Source organism: Epinephelus moara, chromosome 20 (genome assembly GCF_006386435.1).
Source record: "Epinephelus moara isolate mb chromosome 20, YSFRI_EMoa_1.0, whole genome shotgun sequence".
Taxonomy (NCBI): Eukaryota; Metazoa; Chordata; class Actinopteri; order Perciformes; family Serranidae; genus Epinephelus; species Epinephelus moara.
Genome location: NC_065525.1, coordinates 13,727,711 through 13,739,978, shown reverse-complemented (window position 1 = coordinate 13,739,978; position 12,268 = coordinate 13,727,711). Strand labels below are relative to the sequence as shown.

General features: G+C 41.0%; 1 protein-coding gene across 1 annotated transcript in view; it reads right to left on the bottom strand.

Annotated features, from left to right (window-relative positions):
- cdh13 (cadherin 13, H-cadherin (heart)) overlaps positions 1–12,268 on the bottom strand; it is a 456,544-nt gene that overhangs the window by 73,675 nt on the left and 370,601 nt on the right. Inside the window, exons 10-11 of the mRNA XM_050074237.1 lie at positions 5,318–5,500; positions 4,974–5,227 (exon numbers count right to left, since the gene is read on the bottom strand). Of these exons, the coding sequence (XP_049930194.1) occupies positions 4,974–5,227; positions 5,318–5,500 (437 nt within the window). The remainder of the gene's footprint in view (positions 1–4,973; positions 5,228–5,317; positions 5,501–12,268) is intronic.

Sequence of the window (12,268 nt, the reverse complement as noted above, 5' to 3'; positions counted from 1 at the left end):
ACCTCGGCGCTAGATAGACCTACTCCTGAAAAACTCGTGCGCAAGGCTTTTTGTCCCTACGAGGCCACCGTCATTTACCCGACGGGAGGGGTGAGCGAGTGAGCCCTGCAATCTAGAATTTGACCACTGATGTCACTGTTTTCAACCCATTTTACACACTGGCCCTTTAAGGATTTGATTTAAATCCCTCTTGTAGCTATGCTTGTTTCATACATTGCTTTTCACTTGCGACTGTGTCATATTACAGAAGATGAAGATGCCCTGTGACTTTTACCGCCATTTTTAAACATCCCATTTTAGCAAATCTCTTGTATTGTGCATGTGTAAGTGTATCTCACAATTTTTGTACATTTTCACTGAGTTAATTCAGCTAAGCTACTGACGAGCTTCGCAGTTTTTCTGTGGAGTAAATGATGAACCAAGTGCAATCTGGCACTGGTAATTAAATGCCACCTGCAATTATAAATTTAGCTAAAGCATGGCAAATATTTCATTTCACATCTCCCACTGGAATTTTAATCCTGTCTGAATGGGGCCTGAGTCGGCTCTGGGTCGAACTGCAAAGGTTTAAGAAAACTGATGGCTGATGCAATTATTATAAATCACAGGAGGACCCCAGGTTACAACAGTCCTGTGCAAATAGGGCTTACCTTCTCAATGTAATGCCAATAGATGTTTTTGTGTGTGCGTTATTCCTGTTGTTACAGAATCAATGCAGTCTTCACAAATATCCACATAGGATCATGCGTGTGTGTGTGTTGGGCACTGTCTGCTGCTATCTCTGACCAGAGAGTCACACCGATTGTGTTCCATGTCAAATGCATTTGACCTTAGCATCCCAAGGGGCAGACACACACACACACACAAACACACAAATAAACACACCTCCACCGTGCAGAGAGAGACATGGAAGGAGAGAGGAAGGTAAACAGATATCCTCCTTTTTTTTGCCATTTCATTCTGTGCACGCTCTCTTTCTATTTCCACCTCTCCAACTGTCTGTCTTTCACAATGTCCTCAACCTGTCTGCAGGTCAGAGTTATGACACTTCAAAGTCACCGTTACTGGCAAAATGTCAGAGGATGGAATGACAACAAACACAGAGGCCATGAAGAAAAATACAGAAATGTATGCTGCAGATGAGAGGAGCACAGCAGCAAGTATGAAGTTGGAAAGACGCAGGTATATGACTCGGAAGATCAGTAAAAGATGCAAAGGAGATGTCATAAACACAGAGCTCTCGGTGGCTATAGATAGATAAAATGTCACCAGAATCTTTGGAGAATGCTTTTAAGTTATCAGTATAGCTTAAATATTCAAATGCAAATATAAAAAAAGACTGTGTGTCAGAAAGAGACAACCAACTATTCAACCTCCTAACCTAACCTGAGTGAGTCATGTAGAAATTCATCTTTTTAAAGTGTTGTTCAATGACAGCATACTATTAAATGTTTAGTCTTGCATCAGTGGGGTGTTTTTCAATTGCAGTGCAATTCCGGAGCAGTAGGATGTGGTAAATGTGTTACTGAAGACCAACATCTGCTGAAGGATAAACAGATGAGACAAAGTGACGTCTGAATGAGGAAAAACAAATATAAAACTGTTTTCTACTTTATATTTGGTTTGGTGAAAAACGTTCACTCCTGGATAGTCGGATGAAATCAGTGAAAGAGGCATCTTGGTTTGTAGTTTTTTATATATCTGTCTAGATATTGGACGGATTATCATGAATTTGGTACAAATATCTATGGTGCCCACCAATGAATCCTGATCACCCGACTTTCCCTCTAGTGCCAACGTGAGGTTGACATTTTGGTTTCAAGTGAAATGATTCAACAACTGGATAGATCCCCTCAGGATGAGCAGTTATAAATTTGATGATCCTCAAAATTTCCCCTCAAGCCACATTTTGAAGTGAAATATTGATACAAGTATTTTGTGTAACATGGTTTTTCCACATAATTAAAAAATAAACTCTGAAAAAGGGCTGGAAGCAGATCAACTCTTTCTTCCTTATTGAGAAATTTGCTTGCAGTAAGTTTTGCTTTCTCGTTCCACTTTCTCCAGCGCTGCTCATGCCAGGTAAAAGAGCAGCGTGCATCAAGATGGCTAACGTAAGTATTGGAAGAAACATCAGAGAGATTCAGTCATAAATGTTGGAGCCTCAGTCAGATCCAGATTCAGATTAGTAAGTGTAGTTAGCATCTTCTATTTATGTGGTTTGTTAGCTTGTTAGCTTGTAGGCTAACTGGCAGTGACTAACACAGAGTTAGTTGTTGTGAAATAAACAATAATATCTACAACAATGGGGTTTTTGGTAGATAGTGGAAGCATGCTGCAGGATCCGGTTTATATCCAAAAACTGCACACTGTACCATGTTTGCTGACAAAATTTCACTAGGCTAATGCTAACTCTGCTCTCTTGTTGACAGGTCTTCTCTGTGCTGGAGGTTTCAGTTTTCAATAGGCTTTCGTATTAGTGACATACATAATCTAGCATGCCCAATGTACTTTTGATTCTCAGATTATAGGAAAGTACAAAGACATCGCCCCCTTCGGGAGAGGAATGTAATAACATCTCTCTAGTGACAAATACGAGTCAGTATATAAGTCAAACATTTTAGGGACATAGGCCTAAGTAAAACACATTTTTAGTGGAAGCAGACTTTAGCGTTTCATCCAGCACCATCATCAGGTCAAAACTTTAAATATCCAATAGTGTGTTTTTATGACCAAATACCTGCAAAAACTAATGGCGTTCCCATCACCCTCAGCTGTACAAATTAGCAAATGTTAGCATGCTAACAACCTAAACTAGGGTGGTGAACATGGCAAACATTATTAGCGTGGTGAGACCATCATGATGACGTGAGCTTAACATTCTGTTTCGCTTTCTTTATCAATTTGATTTGCTGCCATCCCAAACACTCTCAAGAAATTAAAATCCAGCTGGGGCCAATCAGGGACTGGGGCGTAGTTGATGACGTAAAATGCAGGCTGCAGCTTGCAGAACAGTAATGGAGGCTCCCGAAGCAACAAGCGCTAACTCTAACGTTAGAAAAGTAAACACAGCAATAAGTGAATTTATCACAGAAATAGGGTCAATAACAATAATCAAACAATAATGAGAGTATGCACAGGCAGAATTTCTCAGAGAGAAAGATGTTTTCTCAGTTTTTTTGACTGGATTTGACAAAAACTTGATTTATCAACAGGCTCTGCTGGTGATGAAGATGTGTTGTTTTGTTATGCTGATTAGCTGGAGGAGTTTGTGTGTCACGGGGAGTACACCAGCCCACTGAATGTGTTTGGGGCAGCAGCGGGTCCAGACTGATACAGAGCAAAACAAAATGTTGAGCTCAGGTCATCAAGGTGGTCTTACCGTGCTGTTTAACATTTGAGCACTGTCATTAGCATTTACCACAAAACACAGGTGTACCTATGAACAGACTCACAGAGCTGCTAGCACGGCTATAGACTCTTAGTTTAGTTAAACTGAGCATATTTCAGGTACTGTAAAGAAGTGTGCTTCAGCTGTGACTGTTGGTTGGCTTTGATCTATACTTTAAATATTTTCTTAATCTACATTTTTCCTCCATTTCTGGTTGCTTTGATGTGCAAAGTTTGTTTGGATTTTAAATTAAATTATGACCATTGACTAATGTTATCATGACTGTTATCATGACTGTCAAGGTTAAATCAATAAAGGCAACCACCAAAATACTGCTAGACTTCAGCCAATCACGTGAAACTACTAAATATAGATTTAAAGTAAGCTTATGGCCTAAGGTAGTGTTCAATAGAGCATGTTTCTTGATATTCCCAGAAACCCATAGCAAAACAAAAACTGCCCTTTGATTTCAGTATTCCAGTAGCCTGCTGGCACTACTGAACAAAATATGTATTCAGAGACTGGTTTGTGCTTTCAGACTTTTTGAGATTTATACGGTCATGTGACCTGACTTGTGATCTCAGACCGCCGCTTGGCAAAGCTTTATGGGCTCAGGCCCTGACTCCTATACAACATTCAGCTGAACAACTTCACGTTATGTAGCATTTGATACTGACACGGTGTCTACCTTTTACAGCACATAAAGCAGCGTCAATAATTTGAGCATTAAAGTCACGATCTGCTGAGTTTTATTTCCTTGGATCTTTATTATCCCCATGTGTTTACTTAACACTATTTTTTACATGATATATATAACTCTAAGGGTGCAGAAAGAGAGCAGTCTAAATTGAGTACAAATTAGGCCTGAAAGCCAATAAATGCAATGATGAGTTTTCCGTCTTGTAAAAGGAAGCACAGCACACGCTATGGGGCTCCCTCTGGCAGCAAGAGGAATGATTTTTATTGTAGCACATAGTGAAACTAATAGCCTTCCTGTTATGATGATGGTAATATTTAAGGAAGAGGTTTTTTTCCCTGTAACATAGTTAAAGTTAATGAGCTGCCCCACTCTCTGACTTTCCAGTTGATAGGGTGAATGGTTTGACCTGTGCCAGTAAACTGTCGATTGCCGGAGCAATATCTCTCATCTGTTTACACAACACAGACAGATAAAGCAGCCCTAACAGGCAAACAAAACAATGGGGATGGATGGATGGAGGTGATGGGAATCTGATGAAAGAGATAAACATATCTGAAAGCTTACTGACATAAGTGAACTGCCTTTATGAGAGAAAACTTTAAGTGCTTCTCAAAGGGTCCCATTAGCAAACCATACTTGATTATGTTGCCCAGCTGAACAGAGTGAAACTAAATGAATATCAGAAAGCTTATTACCGACAATACTAAGCTTGCGAGCTACAACAGAAGTCAGTCAATCGCACAACACAATCAAACTCTCTGCCACTCTTTCTACCTTCTCATTTTCTTATGCACAAGACAAGCACAGTGTTGCAGCTCGATTTCAATCAGTCTCACTTCAACTCTGGCTGTTTTCCACTTGATTTTATCCCCGGCTCCTTACCTGACGCTCTGTGTCTGTAATATATCTGGATCTGTGGCATTGAGTGAGGCCACAAAACTGCCCAAAGGAATGTTTTCCATCCTGGTGACTGTCAGGGGGTCGGGGAAGAAGACGGGGCCCTCGTTGATGTCCAGGACTGTGACGTGTACAGTGGCTGTAGAGCTGGGGCCATAGCCGACATCAGGAACCAGAGCATCCTCATTCTCCACTTTGATGAGTAGCGTGTGGAATGCTGTGGCCTCATAGTCCAGAGGCTGAAGGGAGAAAATAATGGAATGTAAGGAAAGGGTAATAATGTTACTAGCTGTAGCATTTGAATGCATTGGGTGGATAGTTTTGTATACCTTGACGACAGACAGCATGCCCTCGTTATTGTCTGGGTTGGTTTGGATCTCAAAGCTCAGCGTGGGATCTCCGTTAATTATAGAGTAGATCGCTCTCCATGCCCCCGTGTCTGGGTCGTCCCTGTCGTCTACTGTCAGGTTGACCACCACACCTGTCGAGCCCTCGTACACATATGCCTCGAACTGTTGGAGGAGACGGACAGACAAATCATCATTAGTAAGAAGGAAGCAGTGAGGATGCTAAAATCTATAGGCTATCGGAGAACAAATCAAACTGGACGCAGACAGAAAGGATGGTACAGACAAAGACTTTCTCTCAGGAGCAGATTTAGGTAACTGTCTTCAGACTGAATGTGAATTTTAGAGGCAGCATGATTGCACACAAAGTGGATGAGAACATGAGTTTAGACAAAGGCGTATGCCCCAGCTGATTGTGTCTCAAACTTGAGTGAAAAAATGTTCATTTCATTTGAAAGAAGAAACTCAAGTTGCTGTGAGAAATGCACTGATGGAAAGCTGAGGACTTTGCAGTTCCTCATTCTAGCATAAAGGCAACTGGGTGAAGTTTGACCTTGAAATATCCATGCTCCTTTTATGTGCTTTTCACATTTTTCTCAGGTTGAAAGTTTTAAAAGCTCTCTTTAAAAATGAAGAGGGAAAAAACATGTCTGTGGTCTTCTGACTTCTGACCTGATTCTGCTCGAACACAGCTTAGCCTAGTCGATAGCCATTGCTCACAATGGCTGCCATACCTCACAGGGGCCAAGTTTGCAGTGTCTTAATATCCTTTCAGAACACATCAACACACATCTGTACCAAATGCGTTGCGTTTACTACAAAATGCACAACTGTTACAGTATGATTATTTCACCATAGCTGCCCCACTTGTGGAAAAAATTGAGTGAACAAAGGAGAAAATTTTGCTCTACCTTCAAACTGAATTACCCTGTGGCGTTACTGACCACTAGTGCTCTAGTTGCACTGTAGCAATGCTTTTATGAGTGGGTCCCCGTTTTATTTGCACTGTGCACACGCATGAGCGATGTGATGCACATTCCTGCTGGTGTTTTCTTGCTATTCTGCTGGTTGCAGCAACGCACAAAGAAAAATAGATACACACCATCAACCCTAACCCTGAGACTGCGAGCGAGCAAATATGAATGTTAACAATGCGGGGTGTAAATAATTCAAAAGAATAGGCCTTGCTGATGTTTTACGAGGATGGAAATGCCCTCGATGTATTTGTTAGACGTCAAGGATACTCACAATACATAACTTTAGTTTGTTTTAATCTTCATCTTTATATATTTCTGCTTGGATGTTTCGAGTCATTTTAATGTTGTATAAAACAAAAATATCCTCATTATTGAAATAGTTGATTTTAGGGAGAAAACGGTAGGAAAGCTTCATGTTTGACTTGGGAAAGTTTTTGGCTCAGTGATACAGTTGTAAAATATCAGAGCTATTTTAATACTCAGATGCTACAGCTGGAAATAGGGGAAGAAATTACTGTAAAGAAAGAAAAACAGAGAGACAGACAGAGAAAGAAAGGAAGGAAGGGAGTGAGAGGGATAAATGATAAATGATGAGTTTGTAAATAAATGTAATAGTTAATCAATCTGTCAAGTCTGATATTCTGCAGTCAAATCAATTAAAAAGTGTTTGCCTAAACATTAATTCACAGAAGGACTAATAAACACATGACTGCATGGACAAACACTGTACAAATAACAGAATAAACACTATCTGATCCTTAATCATGAATTCTCCATAGTGCATCTCATTTATCTTTTAGTGTCAATCACTCCCCACCTCTCTGCTTATTGTTGGCAGCAGGCCTCAGATTGCTATCAATGCATTCTGCCAGCAAGTCTCTCAGTAAAGACTACATCCTGAACAGGGGAACCCTAGCAGGAGCTCCAGGCAGGCAGAAGCAATTCTGTGCGCGTGTGTCAGGACCATTATGGTGTCGGAGCTTACAGTGTAATCTTTCAGACACAGAACACTCTGTTTAAGGATAGCACTGGTCCAGCCTAGATTACTGCGTCTCCTGTCAGCCCACGGTATTGTTGTTTCACAGATTACCCTCTTACCGCCTTACACTGCCTGGCTCCATGCATTTATCTGAAGAGACACAAACATTGATTTCTTCTCTTTCCTTTCTTTTCTCCTTTTTTATTCATCCAAAGCTTGTTTAAAAAAACACACTGAACCATTCACAGTCATTTAGGGCACATAGGATAGAAGCGCAATGTTCTTTAAAGAAGGAGGTTATGTTTGTGCCCACATGGTCATTGTTGGCCCCTTTTGTCCTGCAAGCCTGCAGCGGTCCGGTACAAAAGCATCATGTGGAAATTAGGGGGATGTTTGAAACATAAAAAGCCCAGTGCTCATTTTTAAAAACAAGTGGGATGTACTGGAATTTAAATTTAAACAGCAACTGCTGTCGCTTTAGCAAAGAACCCCGAAGCAGTGAAAGCCCTTTTACACACGTTACCTACATGCCCCCACTGTAAGCACTCAAAGACACAAGCACTGTGATCAGAGACAAATGCATGTCATTGGCATTGCCATGCTCATCATCCTCTTCTGGACTTCAAGCGACAGATAACACTTGCAAGCTCTCTCCCTCTTTCCTTCCCTCACAAACACACACACAAAAATACAGGACGGACACACAGACAACAGCCGGTCAGATTGGGTTTAATCATGTGGGGCAGTCATGCGGTTGGAGGAAACGCTGTATTCTGTGTGATGTGGCCACTGGGCTCCTGCCCTGCCGCTGATAAGGCCCCAATTCCACCTGGAGCACAAAGCAACCAGTCACCTGAAAGACTAGAAGGAAATGACTAACTACGAGGCAGAGCTCCCAGCCTGAAATGACTTAAACACATTAAGAGTGAGGGGGGGGGGGGGAAGAGATGGCAGAAGAGGAAGAAAAAAGGTCTGCCTTCAAGTTTGCTTTTATCCATGTGTGTGTGTGTGTGTGTGTGTGTGTGTGTGTGTGTGTGTGTTGGCTGTTTTCTATCTAAGACTCCCAGGCCCAGACAGAGAGCCAATTACAGTAGTGACTCTTGCTTGCTTCACTCTCAGAAAAAGATGACCACGTGACCATGGTCATGCAGGCCAAGAGTCAAACACACACACACACACACACATAGACAGACAGACAGACAGATAAAAAGAAAGACAAAGAAAGAAAGAATGAATGAATAAAAACAGAGTTGAAAGAAGCCATAAATCACAGAGCTTTACACTCCAGACATTTAAGATTCTAAGGAGTAAAAACTACAGTGTGATATTGATTTTCTGTTTCCCCATCTCCTTTTATGCCTGACTTTTTCCAATAATCTGTCCCATAAATCTTCAAGGTAATGCCATGCTGCCAATAGATAAGGCACAACAATTTAAGAGGAAAAGATAAATACATGGATAATGTCAGGTTTCAGTCGACAGTTTCAGCATTGTAATTGTTGATTACACTATTTATACCTACTTTGTGACAGCCACGGTGACTTTTGTTTATTACAGTCTGTCACATGTCATGTGTACTGGCGTGACCTCACTCCATCTTTCATGTGCACCTGCTGTGGGAACATGATGCTTCGGCTCGGTGTGCTCATCCACTAATTGCTCTGTCATTAAAAATGCATTATAAAGGTATTCTCTTGCTTTACTAAAAATCTTGTACATCACAGTTAACCACTTTAACAAACCATGCTGCTGTGGTTTAGAAATATATATGTATTTTTTCAGTTCCAAGCCTCCAAAACAATAGTTGGCAGTGGGGTTTCTGTGAAGTGCTGTAAAGTTTAGTTGATTCAAAACACACCTAAAAAGCACTTTCAACATGGCTTAAAGGGATAGTGCACCCAAAAATTAAAATTCAGCCATTATCTACTCACCCATATGCCGAGGGAGGCTCAGGTGAAGTTTTAGAGTCCACACAACATTTACGGAGATCCAAGGGGAGAGGGGGTAGCAACACAACTTCACCTAATGGAGGCTGGGCGCCCCAGATTAAAACGTCCAAAAACACATAATTGAAACCACAGAATATCTCCATATTGCTCGTCCGTAGTGATCCAAGTGTCCTGAAGCCCCGACATAAAAAGTTGTTTGGAAAAATGTCATTTGAACTTTTAGCCTCATTGTAGCCTGTAGCTCTAACTGCCTCTCTGTGCACTGTGCTCACGTGTGCGCTTGCGTGAGACCGTGAGACATGGGCACTGCCTTCATGTGTGTTCACATGCTTTCGTTGGTCTTGCACGCAAGCGTGCACACGGTGTACACAGAAGCAGTTAGAGCTACAGGCTACAATGAGGCTAAAAACAGAGTTCAAATGACGTTTTTCCAAACAACTTTTTATGTTGGGGCTTCAGGACACTTGGATCACTACGGACGAGCAGTATGGTAGTATCAATATGGAGATATTCTGTTGTTTCTTTCTGTTGCTGTTTTATGTGTTTTTTTGGACGTTTGAATCTGGGGCGCCCAGCCTCCATTAGGTGGAGTTGTGCTGCTACCCACTCTCCCCTTGGATCTCCGCAAGGGATGTGAGGACTCTAAAACTTCACCTCAGCCTCCCTCGGCATATGGGTGAGTAGATAATGGCTGAATTTTCATTTTTGGGTGCACTATCCCTTTAATAGTGACAATTTCAAACACAAGTACACAAATTGGCTTCTCTATAACTTACAGCATTCACAGACAAAGCGCTTGTCTTTTGCTGGACACATTTTCCCCACAAATACAGCACGCTAATGTTTTTAGCACAAGCCTATGGCATTTTACATTGTATAAATTAGCCTAGCAAACTTCTCCTCTGCCCATACAGTATGAAGCCAGGGACAAGAGCATACTTTAACAAAGGTAACGTTACAAAATTTGGCTCCATTACAACTCACAGGGTTCACCAACAAAACAACTGTCTCATACTGAACACATTTTCCACACAAATATAAAATGCTAAGATGATAAGCACAAGCCTATGGCATTTTACATTGTGTTAATTAGCCCAGCAACTAGCAGAGATTTCCTCTGCTCATATGAAGCCAGGATAAATCACACGCAAGACTCAAAATGTTATTTTGTGGAGGCTTTATTGTCTTCATAATGTATTGTTTTATATCTGTGAAATAAAAGTAAATAAAAGCTTCTGAGGGAAATTGTTTCAGCGTACAAAAATAGACAGGTCTGTGTAGTTATATTTCTGGGGAGGTGCACCTCAGGCTACAGTAGAGTTCTCAATTTCAACCCGAGCCCGACCCGAATAAGCCCGACGGGTCGGGTCGGTTTGGGCCAACTAATTAAGTTAATTGGGGCGGGCTGAGTCAGGCTCGGACAGCAGAGAGAGAGGAAAAAAAAACAAAAAACAAAAAAAAAAAGTGTGTCTGTCAGAGAAGCGCACTGTGTGAGGGTGTGACAGCAGCACTAACATACAATGCTGCTGTCCATGGTTCTGCTTTTGGAGTCTGTGTGAATTCCGTTCTGACGAAAAAAATAATAATACTAAAACAAGATATGCTGCTGTGAAGTGTGAGCGAAGTTCAGTCAGTCAGTCAGTCAGCGTTCAGGTGCAGGAAAAGTGTTGAGAGCGGCTGCGGCTCATTAAATGCAGCGGCGCAGCTTTACATGATGCGCAATGGTTGCTCTCCCCCACGCTGACGTTGAAGCCTGTCTGTCTGGTAATATTATTTTGGGACATGAATGATTGGTTGACTTTAAGTGATTAAAGATACTGTATTTGAGCCAGGGAAGCCAGACTGCTGAGGCGCACAGGGGGAGCATAATTTTTAACCCCTTCCATTTAAAAAAAAAAAAAAACAAATCTCGGGTTCAGTTGGGCTCGGACCCAGTGATGTATGTGATGATTTCAGGCCGAGCCGGTTTCGGGCTTCAAGTCCCTCGGGGCATTTCGGGTTGAATTTTTGGGCCCGTTGAGAACTCTAGGCTACAGCGTAGGGTACATCGTCGATTTGAAGCAGAAGTATAAATCCTGCTTTATAGGTTATTGATCTTACTATGTTACAGAACAGAATGTAAACCAACGCCTTTCCAAAAGAGTAGAAATAATTCATCCTCAAATGTTACCGTTCATGTATTCAAAAAAGTATGTGATCAATAGTTAAAGACCTTAGGCTTGAACACAGCGGTACGGACCTTTAAATAAGCTTGTTTAAATAAATTCTACATTTTATTTTAAGTGTATTATGGAGCAGGTATACGAGTCACCTTTGCGATCTGCCTCATACACAAAATATAATAACATAACATTTCCTTCACCTTAAATTATATCTGTAACTTTACTCATCCAATAGTTTTGCCTTTACATGACATTGACAATCACCTAATGGGACTGACAGTTACATCTTCTTGAGGTGAGATGAGGAGGTGCTGATTGCTGAGGAGGTGCTGATTGTTGAGGAGGTGCTGATTGCTTACTGTGTGAATAGATCCTAAAAAGGACAGTGAACACCCACTGCTACAAGGTGAGTTTTAATGAGAAACAAATAAACAAACCCAACAACAGACTCCGGCCACTGTGTCACTTTGTTTAACAGGGCAGTAATTGCCAAGCATTTATGAGGAATTTGAGCTGTGATTATTGTTCCGATAATTCTACTTAAAATAGTATCATGAAATAACACAATGTAGCCACAATAATATATAATATAATATATACATATCTATATATATATATATATATACAGTACAGGCCAAAAGTTTGGACACACCTTCTCATTCAATGCGTTTTCTTTATTTTCATGACTATTTACATTGTAGATTCTCACTGAAGGCATCAAAACTATGAATGAACACGTGGAGTTATGTACTTAACAAAAAAAGGTGAAATAACTGAAAACATGTTTTATATTGTAGTTTCTTCAAAATAGCCACCCTTTGCTCTGATTACTGCTTTGCACACTCTTGGCATTCTCTCGATGAGCT